The 18,400-nt window shown below is 42.3% G+C and overlaps 1 protein-coding gene across 3 annotated transcripts in view; it reads right to left on the reverse strand.

The window, feature by feature from the left end:
* Positions 1 to 5,580: 5,580 nt before the first annotated feature.
* nap1l4 (nucleosome assembly protein 1 like 4) overlaps positions 5,581 to 18,400 on the reverse strand; it is a 75,905-nt gene continuing 63,085 nt past the window's right edge. For 2 of the 3 annotated variants that reach the window (XM_033039135.1, XM_033039136.1), the window contains exon 15: positions 5,581 to 6,533. In XM_033039135.1, coding sequence (XP_032895026.1) covers positions 6,495 to 6,533 — 39 coding nt within the window. In that variant the 3' untranslated portion in view covers positions 5,581 to 6,494. Of the gene's footprint in view, positions 6,534 to 14,070; positions 14,111 to 18,400 lie in introns of all 3 variants that reach the window. The other variant, XM_033039137.1, reaches the window with a different exon arrangement.

An 18,400-nucleotide genomic window follows, 5' to 3' on the forward strand; every position in this document is an offset into this window, starting at 1 on the left:
ATTTTTCTACTTTCACTGTTGCTTTAAATTTCTTCCTTCCCCAATGCTATGGCATTTGGTTCTACATGCATTGAACGTGCTCAGATATGTCACATCACAGCTAAACCAGAATCTTACTGATGTCTAGTGATCAAACTTTTCCAAGTTGTCACTGGAAGTTGATCAGATTCAAGAGCAAGATTCAATGGCAAGTTTAAGTATCACTCCTGCTATTTAGGAGCTGTACATGCAGTTTGTCCAACAATCTGTTTTACCTCGGCAATGGATGTCAATACTGAACTACAGGATTGTAAGCATCATTCAAAGGTCTTTTATAAAACACATAATCTGTACTGTTTTGTATGCTTGTTTCAGCAAGTTCATTAAGGATTACTGTAGTTCATTATTATACCGAACACTTGCACATTCCTGCAGTATTAGGTAATGTGTGGGCTCTGTCTGAATTATTCCATATTCATGAATGCCTGACCTCGTAGGAACCTCCTCTAGCATTTGAAGTGTTATTTCATTGGATCATTTCTGTTACCAAGTAATTAAACAGATATTTCTATAAATAGATTTCATTAATGTTTTTGAAGGACTAGCAACCACACCAAGGAGCAGAGAACACGGTAGTGCTTTTTACAGATGTGTACAATTGGACCACTGGAGGCTTCAGTGTCTATAACCAAATGTGGTGCTTTCTTCAATTGGCTGCAACAATCGTTTTTCATTTAACAGCATGTTACATTTAACTCTTTCATAACTGCAGGCAAGAAATAAGTTATCATATGCGATTGCTGTCAGGGAGGTGACAAAGTAACAGTAATCACCTGCTGGTTGGATACTAGTTGCTCTGAATTACTGTTCTGTGCAGGTAATGTTCACACACTCGGCTGAGGAAGGGAAAGCCAAAATAATGACCACACTAAGGAAGGCATGGTAATATCAGAAAGCAACATGGATATGATTGCGATAAAAAGGAACTGCAGATGTTGGATTATACCAAAGACACAAAATGCTGGAGTAACTCTGCATGTCAGGCAGCATTTTCTCCAGATGCTGCCTGACCTGCAGAGTTACTCCAGCATTTTGTGTATACCTATAGATGTAATTGTATTCATATGATATTGGCTTTGATCTTTCCCAGTGCTGGAAGTGCTAGCAAATAAACGTTAACACATTGCATAAATTGTTATGTTAACAAGCACCTATTCAAGATTGGTTCCAATTCTGATGTTATAGTTGCTGCAGCTGGCAAGAAGCAATTATTTGAACCTTGTAGATGGGTGGGGATTTAACAGGACCGGACACGAGCTCAACAAATGACCCATCACCCACACTTGTGTGCAGATATAGCAACTTATACAGAGGTTAATAAGATGCTGGTAGACAAAAATGCTGGAGAAACTCAGCGGGTGAGGCAGCATCTATGGAGAGAAGGAATAGGCGACGCTTTGGGTCGAGACCCTCTTCAGGCTGATGTCCGGGGGGGGGGGGGGGGGGGGAGGGGGGAGGAAAAAGAAAGGAAGAGGCGGAAACAGTAGGCTTGTGGGAGAGCTGGGAAGGGGAGGGGAAGGAGAGAGAAACCAAGGACTACCTGAAATTGGAGGTCAATGTTCATACCACTGGGGTGTCAACTACCCATGCGAAATATGAGGTGTTGTTCCTCCAATTTGCGCTGTGCCTCACTCTGGCAATGGCGGAGGCCCAAGACAGAAAGTCAGTTGGTCTCACCGATGTAGAGAAGTTGACACCTGGAACAGCGGATGCAGTAGATGAGGTTGGAGGAGGTGCAGGTGAACCTCTGCCTCACCTGGAAAGACTGCTTGGGTCCTTGGATGGAGTAGAGGAGGGAGGTAAAGCGACAAGTGTAGCATTTCCTGCGGTTGCAAGGGAAAATACCGGGGGAGAGGGTAGTTTGCGTGGGAAGGGACTAATTGACTAGGGAGTTACAGAGGGACCAGTCTCTGCGGAAAGCCGAAAGGGGAGATGGGAAGATGTGGCCAGTGGTGGGATCCCGAATAAGGTGGCGAAAATGTTGGAGGATTATATGTTGTATGCGACGGCTGGTAGGATGGAAGGTGAGGACAAGGAGGACTCTGTCCTTGTTACGAGTAGGGGGATGGGGAGTGAGAGCAGAGCTGTGGGATATAGAGGAGACCATGGTGAGAGCCTCATCTATAATAGAAGAGGGGAACCCCCGCTCACAAAAGAATGAGGACATCTCCAATGGCCTGGTCTGGAACACCTCATCCTGGGTGCAGATGCGGCGTAGATGGAGGGATTGGGAGTAGGGGATAGAGTCCTTACAGGAAGCAGGGTGGGAAGAAGTGTAGTCCAGATAGCCATGGGAGTCAGTGGGTTTGTAGTAGATGTCGGTCAGTAGGCTGTTACCTGCGTTGGAGATAGCGAGGTCTAGAAACGGTAGGGAGATGTCGGAAATGGGCCAGGTGAATTTGAGTGCTGGATGGAAGTTAGTGGTGAAATGGATGAAGTCAGTGAGTTCTGCATGGGTGCAGGAGGTAGCACCAATGCAGTCGTCAATGTAGTGGAGGTAGAGTTCGGCGATAGGGCCACGGTACACCTCAAACAAGGATTGTTCGACGTACCCTACAAAGAGGCAGGCCTTGGATTTGGAGGAAATGGGAGGGGTCAAAGAAAGTTGTTGAGGGAGATGCTGATTCAGCGTGCTGAGCCTGAGGTAGTCATTATCAGTCAGGAGGACATAGTGTTCCAGTTTGTGATTGCTGTTTATCATCTTAAGGTTGAGCAACATCCAGGAATTTACATCAACCAGCCTTTGATAAGGTGCCACGTGAGGCTGCTAAGGATGATGAGAGCCCACGGTATCAAAGGGCAGATACTAGCATGGACAGCAGGTTAGCTGAATGGCAGAAGACAAATAGTGGCAATTAAAGGGGCTTTTTCTGGTTGGCTGCCAATGACCAGTGGAGTTCTGCAGGGGTCGGTGCTGGGCCCGCTACTCTTCATGTTGTATATTAATGATTTGGACAAGGGGATTGAAGGCTTTGTGGCCAAGTTTGCGGTTGGTAAGAAAATAGGTGGAAGGGCAGGTAGTGTAGTTAAAGTAGGAACTCTGCAGAAGGACTTGGACAGGTTGGGAGAGTGGGCAGTGAAGTAGCAGGTGGAATATATTGTAGCAAAGTGTGGAGTCATGCATTTTGGTAGTAGGAATAAAGGCGTAGACTATGTTCTAAATGGGGAGAGAATCCAGAAATCGGAGGTGCAAAAGGATATGAGAGTGCTGGTGCAGGATTCCCAAAAAGTTAATCTGCTAGTCGAATGTGTTATTTCAAGAGAGCTTGTATACAAAAACAGGAATGTAATGATAAGGGTCTATAAGGCACTGGAATACTGCGAGCACTTTGGAAACCATATCTGAGAAAGGATGTGCTGCTGCCTCTGGAAAGGGTCCAGAGGAGGTTTACAAGAATGATCCCAGGAATCAGTAGGTTAACCGATGATGAGCGTTTGTCGGCACTGGGCCTGTACTCGCTGGAGTTTAGAAGAATGAGGGGGGGGGGGGGACCTAATTGAACCATACAGAATAGTGAAAGGCTTGGGTAGAGTGGATGTGGAGAGGATGTTTCCCCGAGTGGGAGAGTCTAGGACTAGAGGTCATAGCCTCAGAATTAGGAGGAATGCCTTTAGTCAGGTGGTAAATCTATGGAATTCTTTGCCACAGTCAAGTCAGTAGATATTTTTTTAAGGCAGAGATAGATAGATTCTTGATTAGTACAGGTGTCAGAGGTTATGGGGAGAAGGCAGGAGATGGGGTTAGGAGGGAGAGATAGATCAGCCATGGTTGAATGGCTTGATGGGCCGAATGGCCTAATTCTACTCCTATCACTATTACATGATAATGCAGTAGCCTTTTCAACATATATAGAACAGCACCTCTTAAATGTACTAAATGTATCTGAGCATTCCCTCTGGGATCTTAATTCAAACTATAGGCATATCAACCAGCAAATTTTACTCCAAGTTCTCATAAACTAAGTATTCTGTGCAAAGGATCCAACATAAACAGTCATTGAATCATCTAACAGGGGCAATTGGAGCTGTTTGGTGAATTGACCTCTATGCTTTTATACTGGTTGGTCACTCAATTGGTGCTTACAATGCAATTCCAAGAGTGTTGACGGATTCAATGCTTAAACTAGACATTATACAAATAGAGAACATAGCATGAACTCTTTGGCAAGATGAGTAGATGGCTGAGTGTAGGGGGCGCTCCTCTGTGTGCAGCCATGTCAGCAGCGCGTCAGTTTTTCCAGCTTTTTTTTTTTTTTTAGTATGTTTTAAAGTGTGTATTTTGTGTTTCTTCGTGTGTGTTGTGTGGGGGGTGGTGTGGGGGGGTAAGGGGGAACCCGCTTCGGTCGCCTCCTCCATGGAGAGGCGACTTTTTCCAGGTCGCCTCCCCCGTGGCCTAACATCAAGGATCGACGCGGCCTTTCCCAGAGACACGCCCGGGGCTTCAGCGGCGGGCGCAGCGTGGACTCTCGGCGTGGAGCGGGCGAGCCCTCGCTGGAGGGGAGCGCTCCGTTTCGCTGGCCCGGGGCAGCCGGCAGCCTGAAGTCGCAGTCTGCAGAGCTCCAGCTGGTGCGGCGTCTACAGCCCGGCATCCCTCGTGGGGGACCCGGGGGAAGAAGAAGCCATCACTGCCGGCCCGCGGCCAACTTCTACCGCGGGGCCGGCATGGACTTACCATCACCCCTGGAGGGGAGCTTCGACCGCCGGCCCTGCAGTCTACGGTGCTTCTGGCTGCGGCGGGGACTTTAAATCTCGACCGCCGGCCTGCGGCCTACAACAATCTAAAGCCGCGGTCTCCGGTGAGGAAGAGCCAATCCTGGACTGACTGGACTCTGGTCCTGTACACGGGGGGGAAAATGGAGGAGAACTGGCCAAATTTTTGTGCCTTCCACCAGTGATGAATGCTGTGGTGGATGTTTGTGTTACAGTTTTATTGTGTGTTCTTTATTATTGTACTGCTGCTGACAACCCAAATTTCCACCAACCCTGGTTGTGTGGCAATAAATTATATCTATCTATCTATCTATGAATAGTGGTCTGGGTTAGAGTAATCTGTGCAGCTGAACAATAAGGAGAAACAGCAGCTTCCACCACATTTAGTATCTCAGTGCTACGTGATCACATCAGCCGACTTGATCAGTCCAGGTATGGTTCTCGCTAGTAGTGAGCTGTGGGCTATTTGTTGCTCTGTGAACAGCAGCAGACAGGAATCGAGGCCAGTTTCCTGGTGGATGGTGGGGTGAGGGAAAGAGGGTGGTAAATGCTCAGACTAGAGAACCAAGAGCACTATAGGAAATTATCACAATACTGGGACATGTTAAAGGAGGTATATTTCTTAGAAAAATGCGTTTTCACACTTTTGTGGACAGCAGTCAGATCTACAAAAGACTAAGAGAAAGCCTTTTTTTAAATTAAAAATATCGCTAACTCCTGGTAAGCACATCTTGACAAACATTAACAGTCCAAAATGTATTTAAAATATCTACTGGAACAGTTTTCCCTTATATTCAATGTGTTGTGAATAAAGATAATACAGAACCAACGTTTTGTTTAATGTTGCACAACTTTATTAGAATACTCTGGCTATTCTGTACAAATTGAAAACAGCATATTAAGGTACATTACAACTGTGTAGAACAAGGTAAGGCTGGAGCACTCTATGCCTGGACATAGTGTTGTGCGCTGAACACAAAAATAAAAATAGATCTGTGTTAAAGATTTTACTTCCACAGTAAAAGTGACGATGATTCTCACAACATCCTAATATGCATCTTTTCTGGAGATGAAGTGAATGTAACTGGAACAGGAAATTGGATCTTTTTTCCCCACATGCTGGTTAGTAACTTCTGTATAACAGTAATAAATAAGTCTGTGACAACAACACTTCAGCGCAGCCACCATGTATATATATTTTGTTTACCATCACCATTTTGGTCTAAAACAGCAATGGTGATTCTAGCAGAGTTGGATTGGGTAGGAAATCAAGCTTTCTTTAAATGTTTTTAAATATAAATATTAATGGATAGGAAATGCTAAAACTCTGTAGCTGCTCACAAATATTGGGCAGCACAGGAAAGATGCACTTCAGAAGTCCATGAAAATCACCACCGACTGACTCAGCAATGCTGCCCTAGTTGCAAGTGACAAGCGTGTAACACCCATTACATTTCAAAATACCAGTGTTCATTGGAGCTGCAGAGTGCATGCTTGCTTTACCTTACAGTCGTGAACCCTTCAGCATTTTTGAAGTAGAATTTTGTATTTTTTCACTGTAAAAGTAAGCCAAAAGTAGGAAAAAGAAAATTGAAGTTAAAGAGCAACCCATGCATTTTAAAATAGTGTTTAGCTTACAAGATTGTACTGCAGTAAGGAGGGGTTGCCTCAACTGCACAAGAGTATTTTAGATACTACACATGGCATCAGTGTCTAGGCAGTGGCGTTTCCTCGGTACCACACTCCTATTGCTGCTTGCATTCTGCAGGCTGGTTGGATTCTTTCTGGAAAAGAGAGGGGAAAAAAAAAACGTTATCAGTGATACTTATTACAGGTATACTGTCTGCAGCCCTGGCATGCATTTCCATCTGATGGCTGGACAGTAAGAATATCACAAATTGAGAAACATTTAAAATAGAAGCAGCGTAGATAATACAAGTTATTTAGACATTGTATCAATGACATTTTAGGAAGACATGTAGAGTAGAGACGAGAGAAAAATAAGTTACTGGAGCTCCTATTTTAAAACAGTTAAGTGAATAAGAAACGGAACTTTTAAAGTATGATTATTGACAATGGAATGACCCCAATAATTTCAGATCTGGTGGAGAAATGCAAGTTCAAGTCCCACTTATTTTGTTGTTCAAATTCAAAGATGACTTGCTTGTTAAGGCTTTCACCATCTTTGGCACAATAGCATCTCTCACATTGTAAGAAAGTCACCACTGACAAAGTTTTGTGCTTGGTCCCTTCTGCCCCATGCTCTGTTCTCTATTGAGATCCAGGATCTAGAGTGCTTGTCTAAAATGACTTTTTTTAAATCAAAACCATGAAAGAGAATTTGTCCAGGAGGAACTCTAGTATTTACTCACAATTAAAGAATGACTGTAATAATTACTTACAATGACACAAGGCCATCATATAGCCATCCCATTATCTTTCCCCTTGTCCCTTGCACCCCAACCAGAGATGCCCAGTAACTCCACTCATCGTTATCCTATACCATGGGCCAATTTACAGTAGACAATTAACCTGCCCGAGCATCTTTGGGATGTGTGTGGGAATAAGAACACCTGGAGGAAACCCATGCAAATACAGAGAACATGCAAACTCTGCAGTCAACACTCAAACACAGGCCAAAAGTTGAGGCAGCAGCATTAACTGTTGCACCACCATGCCCCACCTCTTTAATATGGCAGAAGCCATACCAAATGAATACCCGACACATTACAATCCCAGCCAGCGGATATACTATTCTCTACCTTGAACAAATGTAAACAGTGAATTTATAACAAACATAAGCAGAAGCTCAATATAACATGTGCATGAAAAACAGAAAATGCTGGAAATTCAGGTCAGACAGCCTCTGCAGAGAGATAAGGATTTAAGAGTTAAATTGATGATCTTACATCAAAATTTACATTTAAGTACAGTTAAATAGTTAGAGATAAGCAAGAACATATCAATAAAGGATAGTGAATGGGTATTTTAAATTGATATTAAAGGACTGGATGCACAGCTAAGTCGGCAAAGACAAAGCTGATAGTAAATTAAAATAAAGTAGGATATAGAAAACGTGTGCATGTTAATGATAAGTGTAAGACAGGTAGAGGAAAAAAAACAGGTATTGTAGTGGAAGACAAAAGATTGCAGATGCTGGAGTCTGGAATAAAACTAGTGGAATTGGAATTAGATTGGAACAGACTGGTTCAGCATGAGATAATAGACAGTGACAGGATATCAAGTGGAAGTAGGTGAGGAAAAGAGGGCGAGACAAGATTTTGTAAAGAGGGTTGGGATGCATGGAATTCAAGTTGTAAGCATAGAAAAAAAGGAAAGCTATATTTTGTGTTTGATCAGATAGCGAAACCAAGCAAATAATCCTTGAGATAAAGGATGCAAAAAATGTGATCAAGTTATAACAATGCAGAGGTTTAAAGACAGATTAAGTAGCATCTTTGGTAAGAGTTTAAGAAATGGGATCAGAAGTAAATAATGAATATGTAAGAAAGAACTGGAGATGCTGGTTTAAATCAATGGTAGACACAAAATGCTGGAGTAACAGCGGATGAAGCAGCATCTCTGGAGAGAAAGAATGGGCGACGTTTAGGGTCGAGACCCTTCAGCATATAATCATCAAACATTTTTGCCACCTCCAACGGGATCCCACTGCTGGTCACATCTTCCCATTTCCACCCCTTTCTGCTTTCCACAGAGACCGTACCCTCAGAAACTCCCTGGTCAACTCTTCCCTTTCCACCCAAACCACCCCCCACCAGGTACATTCCCCTTCAACCGCAGGAGATGCAACACCTGCCCCTTTACTTCCTCCCTCGACTTCATCCAAGGACCCAAACAGTCTTTCCAGGTGAGGCAGAGGTTCACTTGCACCTCCTCCAACCAGGTGTCAACTTTCTACATCGGCGAGACCCAAGGACAGGCTCGGCGATTGTTTTGCTGAACACCTCCACTCAGTCTGGGGTGACGGAGGAACTGAAGGAAATCCACATTAGGCAGAAAATGGTGTTGGATGGACTGATAAATCCCCAGGGCCTAATGATCTGCATCCCAGGGTGCTTAAGGAAGTGGCTCTAGAAATCGTGGATGCATTGGTGATATTTTCCAATGTTCCATAGACTCAGGATCAGTTCCTGTGGATTGGAGGGTAGCTAATGTATCCCACTTTTTAAGAAAGGCAGGAGAGAGAAAACGGGGAATTAGCCTGACATCATTGGTGGGGAAGATGCTGGGTGTCAATTATAAAAGATGAGATAGCCGCACATTTGGATAGCAGTAACAGGATCGGTCCGAGTCAGCATGGATTTACGAAGGGGAAATCATGCTTGACTAATCTTCTGGAATTTTTTGAAGATGTATCTAGGAAAATGGACAAGGGAGAGCCAGTGGATGTAGTGTACCTGGACTTTCAGAAAGCATTTGATAAGGTCACACATAGGAGATTAGTGGGAAAATTTAGGGCACATGGTATTGGGGGTAGAGTGCTGACATGGATAGAGAAGTGGTTGGCAGACAGGAAACAACGAGTAGGGATTTACGGGTCCCTTTCAGAATGGCAGGCAGTGGCTAGTGGGGTACCGCAAGGCTCGGTGCTGGGACCGCAGTTATTTACAATATACATCAATGATTTGGATGAAGGGATTCAAAGTAACATTAGCAAATTTGCAGATGACACAAAGCTGGGTGGCAGTGTGAACTGTGAGGAGGATGCTATGACAATGCAGGGTGACTTGGACAGGTTGGGGGAGTGGGCAGATGCATGGCAGATGAAGTTTAATGCGGATAAATGTGAGGTTATCCACTTTGGTAGCAAAAACAGGAAGGCATATTACTATCTAAATGGCGTCAAGTTGGGAAAAGGGGAAGTACAACGGGATCTGGGGGTCCTTGTACATCAGTCTATGAAAGTAAGCATGCAGGTACAGCAGGCAGTGAAGAAAGCGAATGGCATGTTGGCCTTTATAACAAGAGGAATCGAATATAGGAGCAAAGAGGTCCTTCTCTAGTTGTACAGAGTCCTAGTGAGACAACACCTGGAGTATTGTGTGCAGTTTTGGTCCCCTAATTTGAGGAAGGACATTCTTGCTATTGAGGGAGTGCAGCGTAGGTTTACAAGGTTAATTCCCGGGATGGCGGGACTGTTATATGCTGAGAGAATGGAGCAGCTGGGCTTGTACACTCTGGAGTTTAGAAGGATGAGAGGGTATCTCATTGAAACATATAAGATTGTTAAGGGCTTGGACACGCTGGAGGCAGGAAACATGTTCCCGATGATGGGGGAGTCCAGAACCAATACCACAGTTTAAGAATAAGGAGTAAGCCATTTAGAACGGAGACGAGGAAACACTTTTTCTCACAGAGAGTGGTGAGTCTGTGGAATTCTCAGCCTCAGAGGGTGGTGGAGGCAGGTTCTCTGGATGCTTTCAAGAGAGAGCTAGACAGGGCTCTTAAAAATAGCGGAGTCAGGGGATATGGGGAGAAGGCAGGAACGGGGTACTGATTGGGGATGATCAGCCATGATCACATTGAATGGCGGTGCTGGCTCGAAGGGCCAAATGGCCTACTCCTGCACCTATTGTCTATTGTCTTAACCTACCTGATCTCCTGGTGGCTCAGTACTTCAACTTCCCCTCCCATTCCCAATCTGGCCTGGGCCTCCTCCATTGTCATAGTGAGGCACAGCGCAAATTGGAGGAACAGCACCTCATATTTCGCTTGGTTAGTTTATTGACTACTCTAACTTCAGATAGCCCTTGCTTTCTCTCTCCATCCCCTTCTCAGTTCTCCCATTAGTCTTACTGTCTCTCACAACATTCTATTTTTTGTCCCTCCCGTGACATCAGTCCGAAGAAGGGTCTTGACCCGAAAGGTCGCCCATTCCTTCTCTCCAGAGATGCTGTCTCACCCGCTGAGTTACTCCAGCATTGTGTCTAGACAATGAATATGCTCCTTTCAACAAGATCATGGCAAACTAATCTTGGCCACCACTCAATCCCCATTACCTGGGAATTATCTGAAGTTGGGAATTACATGGAATGATAACGTTCCGAGGAAACGGCTCACCTCAATCTTCAATGGGACTCTTAATCCTGAGACTATGGCCCCAGTTCTAAATTCACCCACCAAGGCTAATATCTTTACACAACCCACGTGTCCCTCCCACCAGAATTTTGTACATTCACTAAGAACACTCCTCAACTCAAAAATTCCAGACTATGGGCCTAAATTGCTCAGGCTTCCTCAAAATCCGTTCATCTCAAAACCCAGTAAATCGTAAACTCATATGTCATGGGAGCAGAATTAGGCCATTTGTCCCATCGAGTCTACTTTGCCATTCAATCATGGCTGATCTGTCTTTCCTTTTCAACCACATTCTCCTGCCTTCTCCTCATAACCTTTGACAACCTTACGAATTGAGAACCTGTCAATCTCCGCTTTAAAAATGGCCTCCACAGCAGTCTGTGGCAATGAATTCCAAAAATCTACAACCCTCTGACTAAAGAATTTCCTCCTTTATCTCCTTTCTAAAGGTGTTCCTTATATATTGAGGCTGTGCCCTTTGGTCCTAGACTCTACCATTAGTGGAAACATCCACTCCATATCCCTCTATCAAGGTATTTCACTATTTGGTAAGTTTCAATTAATCTAAACTGAATACAGGCCCAGAGCAGTCAAGGGCTCATCAAAAGTTAACCCAATCATCCTCTGGATCATTCTTGTAAACTTCCTCTGGACCCTCTCCAAAGCCATCCTCAGATATGGGGCCTAATTTTTTGTCCACTGTCCAAATACAATCATAGCGTTGCAATTGAGAACTCGCTTACGTTCCGCACAATTTTAACAAGCATATGCAATCTTTGTACTCCAATTTTTTTTGCCATAAAGGTCATTATTGTGTCTCCCTAATTACTCTGGTAAGAGGGTACCCAGATCTCTCTCAAATATATATCCGAGATACTGGAGTAACTCTGCATGGTCAGGCAGCATTTCGGGAAAAAAGGAATAGATGACGTTTTGGGTCGGAACCCTTCTTCAAACTGGAGAAGGGGCCATGTTGATGGATCTGTCCTGCTTGTACTCACTATCCCACCAGTCGCAATTTATCCTGTCTGGTCACACACCACACCAGCTGCTTTCTCAGTTGGCTTCCTAGCATTTCCCAAGTATCCCATAGACACCCAACTCTTTAAAAGAAGTAGCCTGTGACATATCAGAAAGCATGAAAATATTAGAGTCGACAATTGAAGACTCCTTCTCTTCCCCACCCCAAATGCCAGGTCCCAATTAATTTCGGGACAAGGGACCCAGAGATGAGACATTCACAGATGACAGACCTGGTCTCATCTACCAATTCCAGGTCCAAGTGTCAGGTATTATAAGCATAGGTCTGAGGGCAAAACGGATAGCACCAATTATAGCATTTGCATCTAAAAACCTAAAAGTGTAGGTATTTGAGTTACACAGCTACCCAAAACATCACAGACCCAATTCCGCCACTGATGCTGCCTGACCCATTGAGTTCATCCAACACTTTTGTGTTTTAATCAAGATTACAAATTCAATCTCACTGAAGGACAAAACGTAATAATAATCTAATTCATCCAGCATTTAAATTGCCGTGTGCTACTAGGACTTGGAAATGATTGGAAAATGCCATCACCCTGCCGAACAATAAAAGCTACAATAAATCCCGCATTGGATTCTAAATTGTTGTTCACAAATGATGAAAATTATGCCATTGGATCAACCTTATCAACAGCAGACCAATCAAAAGATTTCAACTGATTAAACATTTGAGTATAAAAGATTAAAACGGCGTGGTTGAATCTTCATAAAGTTTAGACATTGGCTGAGGAAAAACTGTACAGGGTAGTGTTGCAAAACCTACCACTTAAGGCACAATTTCGTATTTTACAATGTTAAGTTGAGAACCCGTTTAAATAATGTTGCTTACATTCAGAAAAATTAGAGCTGTTTTAGAAAAACCTAACTGACAAGCCAATGTATTTCATGGAATCTTGCTAATCTTAGTGAGTTTAACCTGTAACCTAACATGCTAGTGTGTCATGGAAAATCAGGCAGTGATGAGACATCAGATAAAGCAAAGGCTGAAAATCCACCTTGCTAGCATCTGCAGTCTGGTAAAATTGGATCAATCATCCCTATTGGCCAAAATGCAAAGCTCACCCACCATCATCCACAGGCATGCCCCATTTCATCAACAACACAACTGAATATAAGGGGATGAAGAGTGTTATATAGCCAAATGGTTGTCAGTATCTTTGCCTCTACTTCCTTAGAAGTTTGAGAAGATTTGGTACGGCAACAAATACTCTCAAACTTTCACAGTAAAGAGCATATTGACTGGTTGCATCATGGTCTGGTTTGGCAACTCAAATGCCCAAGAACAAAGATTGCAAAAAGTGGTGAGCTCTATCTAGTCCATCACAGGTACTGACCTCCCAACCATCGAAGGGATCTACAATAGTCGTGGTCTCAAAAAAGGCAGCTAGCATCATCAGAGACCCACAGCACCCTAACCACACTCACATTTCACTCCTGCCATCAGAAAGGTGGTATAGGGGCCTGAAAACTAACGTACAGATTTAGGAGCAGCTTCATCCCTACAACAATTAGACGATAAAACATTCTGACATAAAACAACTTCCAAATAAGGTCCGAACTATATAGACTTGGGAACATTGTTTTTGTCTTTTGCACTATTAATGTTTTTTATTATTTTCTTTTTATCTTTCTACCTATCCATTCACTCACCCATTTACTTATCTATAATTAATATAATATATATATTGCACATATCTATTATACGTGTAACGAAGACAGAGATGTTCTGTAAAGATTATATGTACCTCAGGTCTTCACACTGGATCAAGCTGAATTTTAAATATTTTTGTTTTAGAAAGGCTATTCAAGAACATTTGAATAACCATCATTTATAATTGTGGCCTTCCTCTAATTAAATTTAAGCATTTAAACATAAAATATTAAACTACATATCATGTAAAAAAAATAACATCCTCATAAGTTAAAACTAATACTTTGAGAAATTATTTAAACTTTTAATATGAAATGGGTAGCTTCCACAAAACAGACTGGAAATGAAATATGATACAGCAGCAGTGCTAACTCAAAGTAGACTTAAATTACTGTAAAGACAAACATTGAAAAACTAAAAAAAATCCAAAATGGTTCAGCCATAAAACGAGTTCAATTGCAACTAAAGATACAGAGCAAAACTTAAGCAAAAAGTGATCAGAGAAATAAGGCAGAAAATTCCCTTACCTAGAAACGTACAATTGTTTTACTGAGATATGAATTATACCTAAGCAGGGGAAAATTCAGAACAAAATAGGTCAATATCAATGTCACTGAAATTGAATAATCAGGGCTAGGCATACTCTAATAAGTATCCAAACTTGCCAGATACTGATCTTAAATAGCATAGATATGTTGGGAGAATTAGCTATTACTGAGACTTGATCAGATTGGATACCAATATTAATATCTAGGTCTTCACAAATTGTTAGCATCACAAAGTAATTATTTCAGTGAGTGACTCAATGTTTAGAGCGGAGACACATTTGTTAGTCCCCTACACTTAGACCTAAAATTAAAAATACATTCCAGTCTTTGTTTAAACAATCCAAACAGGTCAAATTCTTGAATATGCCCATGGGATTTACAAATTCAATTCGAAGAAGGGGATAGCGACCCAATGATGAGGTTCCTTATCTAATCTGATAAGAAAATGCACAAAATTTTCTAAGGCCCCAATCACAAATTAGTGAGATTTTTTGGAAAATAATTTTGCGAATGAGCTATTTCTTCTCACAATACCACGTATAAATAAATTCACACATACAATTGATATTTTGTGCAATACTCATGTGTATCGGCAATCAGAAAATTACTCTAGTTCAAAAACTTATTTAGCACTAATGTAAATTGTGTTTACAACATTGAGGATAATTCAAATTGTTACTCAAGGGTAAATGTTAAATCTCATTTTTGTTGGTACCATTTTCAGTAAGGAAATAGCTATCTAACTCACATACCAAACCAGGTGAAAGAATAATTCTGGGAGTACAGCTTGCACAACAGCAATGGTTCAGGAATATTCTACTCAGTAACTTGATTGATAATTCAATGAAGCATTTAAGGCGGAAATGGAAGAGTAATTGTTCTGGCATTTTAATCATTTTTTATCATATATTAACTCAACCACATCAAGTATTACATTCTGATTAAGACAATTTTCATTCCAAAAAGCCCATCAACTATTCCAAAAAGCCCATCATCAGTTTTGCTCCAGTAAAAGGTGTTTGACATATTGCTAAATAATACTGTGTTCTGATCCTTCTCAGTTACAGGAGTGGAGCAGAAGGGTAAATAATAGTAATGTAACAATGTTGTTTAAAAGGGAAGAATAAGCTTGGTAATTTAAAATGTATTAGTTTAACATCAATGGTCTGGTCGTTGTGCAAAACCAGCATCATACTTTAAGATGATGCCAAATATGGAGTGCAATTCTGGGAACTGCAATTTGGAAAGGATATAAAGAGGGTATTCAAGATTTAAGAAAGAATGCAGTTTTGAGGGAATACAAATGCATAGATGAGACTTCTTGAAATGTTCTTTCATTCATTACTACTAATCTGGTCGTATGCTTAAGGACAGTTTAGCCACTGGGAAACGAATTAGTCAATCTGAACTCATGATTTGACCACCTCCAATTCTATTTGCTCCAAGAACCTAATTGAAATTTTATTGGCGCAAAATGCAGTTTGCAAAAATTATCATGCAAATTGACCATAGGAAAATTAAAGTATGCAAAAGAACTGAACAAGAGTAAAAAGCAAACCACTTCGGAAGTCCTTCAGATTAATTTGAAAATTACTTAAGGACAGCATTTAACTTTGTTCTCTTATTAGGAATTTAAAGTAATTGAAATTTTAAGTTAATTGTCTTATCTGGAGTATTATCCACTGTATTTTTATGTAATGAACAAGAGCGGTTTACAGCTACATCAAGCAATAATACAAATTTGAAGTCATCGGTTTAAAATGTTATGGATTGACTTTAGTTTTGTAAGGACCACATAGATTTGTGCTGAAACATCTGACAAAGCTTAAAAGGATCAATAGAACTCAGTTCCTTAATCATTCTGAACAACCGGAAACCTTATTGCACAGTTACGGAAATTGAGGACCGCAGCAAGCATTGGGGAGGGGAAGCAACGGCTCTTCAAGGCTTTGTATTGTTAAGGTTCATTTATATGAAATTGAGGAAAGACTAATTGCTTCAGAAACTCAAGGCAACAAATCTAAATATCAAAGGATTAATATTATAAAGGATAATAATTTACCTCATATTACTGGATGCTGCTATTTGCTTGTTTGGCCACTTTCCCCCCCAGAACTATACGTACTACACCAATACATCAGAACAAGCCAGCACAAAAACAACAACAAAATTAAAAAGCTGTAAACTTATGATTTGATAATGAATTCTGATATCTTACTAAAATCAACATCAAATTGATTTCAAACACAAGCTGATGTTGATGTCTGCATTCACTGGAGAAACACTCCAATAGTTTTGCAGAAACAAGAAGAAAATCCTCATTTAAGGTAATGTGACATTTACAGCACTGGAATTACAAAACCCAGAAACTCAAAAAAAATCCTATTTGCAAATTTTGAAATTAGTGTGATTTGCAAAATTATTTAAGAAATTAACCAAAACCTTTTAAAATTCAAATATTTGGGTTATTTACTACTGGGCCTAGCTTATACCCAACTTCAGTCTTTAATGCTCGGGGTAATTAAGTAAGCACTGAATAAATGGTCCAAACTGTTGATTTGACTCCTAATGTCTTAGAATGATGACCAGCAGCAGAAGTGAAACAAAGATTTCTAGGTAAATAAGGTTAAGATCTTTTTAGTTAGATCGCACATGAATTCATATATTTCATGAAAACTAGATAAACCAAAGATTAATTGACTAAATTGACAAACACAGTTTTATAGGGAACCCCCTTTCATTCTGTCTGGTTGCTGAATATTGTCATTAAGTTTCAAGAACCTGGAACCAGAGGCTGCTACGTTTAGGCTTAACATGACAACATCAAATAGCATCCAACTTTCTCAGACAACAATTTAATGACGGACTAAAGAGGTGATACCTATTGGGGGTACACAAAAATGCTGGAGAAACTCAGCGGGTGCAGCAGCATCTATGGAGCGAAGGAAATAGGCAACGTTTCGGGCCAAAACCCTTCTTCAGACTGATGGTGGGGAGAAGAAAGGAAAAATGAGAAGGAGGAGCCTGAGGGCTGAGGGATGGGAGGAGACAGCCCGAGGGCTGAGGAAGGGGAGGAGACAGCAAGGGCGAACAAAATTGGGAGAATTCAATGTTCATGCCCGCAGGATGCAGACTCCCCATGAGGTGCTGTTCCTCCAATTTCTGGTGTTGCTCGCTCTGGCCATGGGGGAGAACCAGGACAGAGAGATCGGTTACTGAATGGGAGGGGGAGTTGAAGTGCTGAGCCACCGGGAGGTCAGGTTGGTTAAAGCGGACCGAGCGGAGGTGTTCGGCGAAACGATCGCCCAGCCTCAGCTTGGTCTCAACCGATATAGATCAGCTGACATCTAGAGCAGCGGATGCAATAGATGAGGTTGGAGGAGATGCAGGTGAACCTCTGTCGCACCTGGAATGACTGCTTGGGTCCTTGAATGGAGTCGAGGGGGGAGGTAAAGAGACAAGTGTTGCATCTCTTGCGGTTGCAACGGAAAGTGCCCGGTGAGGGGGTGGTACGAGAGGGAAGGGAAGAATTGACAAGGGAGTTACGGAGGGAGTAGTCTTTGCGAAAGGCAGACATGGGGGGAGATGGGAAGATGTGGCGAGTGGTGGGGTCACGTTGGAGGTGGCGAAACTGACGGAGGATTACTTGGTGTATGTGACGGCTGGTGGGGTGAAAGGTGAGGACTAGGGGGACTCTGTCCTTGTTGCGAGTGCGGGGATGGGGAGAGAGAGCAGTGTCACGGGGTATGGAAGAGACCCTGATGCGAGCCTCATCTATGGTGGAGGAGGGGAACCCCCGTTCCCTGAAGAATGAGGACATTTCAGATGCCCTGGTGTGGAACGCCTCATCCTGAGAGCAGATGCGGCGTAGACTGAGGAATTGGGAGTAGGAGATGGAGTCCTTACAGGAAGCAGGGTGGGAAGAAGTGTAGTCCAGATAGCCGTGGGAGTCAGTAGATTTATAGTGGATGTCGGTCAGAAGTCTATCACCTGCGATGGAGATAGTGAGGTCAAGGAATGGTAGGGAAGTGTCCGAAATAGTCCAGGTGTATTTGAGTGCCGGATGGAAGTTAGTGGTGAAGTGGATGAAGTCAGTCAGTTGTGTGTGGGTGCAGGAGGTGGCACTATAAATAGGTGATACCTATTAATGTATTAATGGCAATTCGTCAGTTATACAGCACGGAAACATGCTTTTCAGCCCAATTTTCCCATGCCGACAATGATGCAGCATCTACGCTGGTCCCACTGCCCGTATTTGGTCCATATCTGCCAAACCTTTCTATCCATGAACCTGTCCAATTACCTTTAA

The sequence above is a fragment of the Amblyraja radiata genome, chromosome 20, assembly GCF_010909765.2.
Source record: "Amblyraja radiata isolate CabotCenter1 chromosome 20, sAmbRad1.1.pri, whole genome shotgun sequence".
NCBI classification, from domain to species: domain Eukaryota; kingdom Metazoa; phylum Chordata; class Chondrichthyes; order Rajiformes; family Rajidae; genus Amblyraja; species Amblyraja radiata.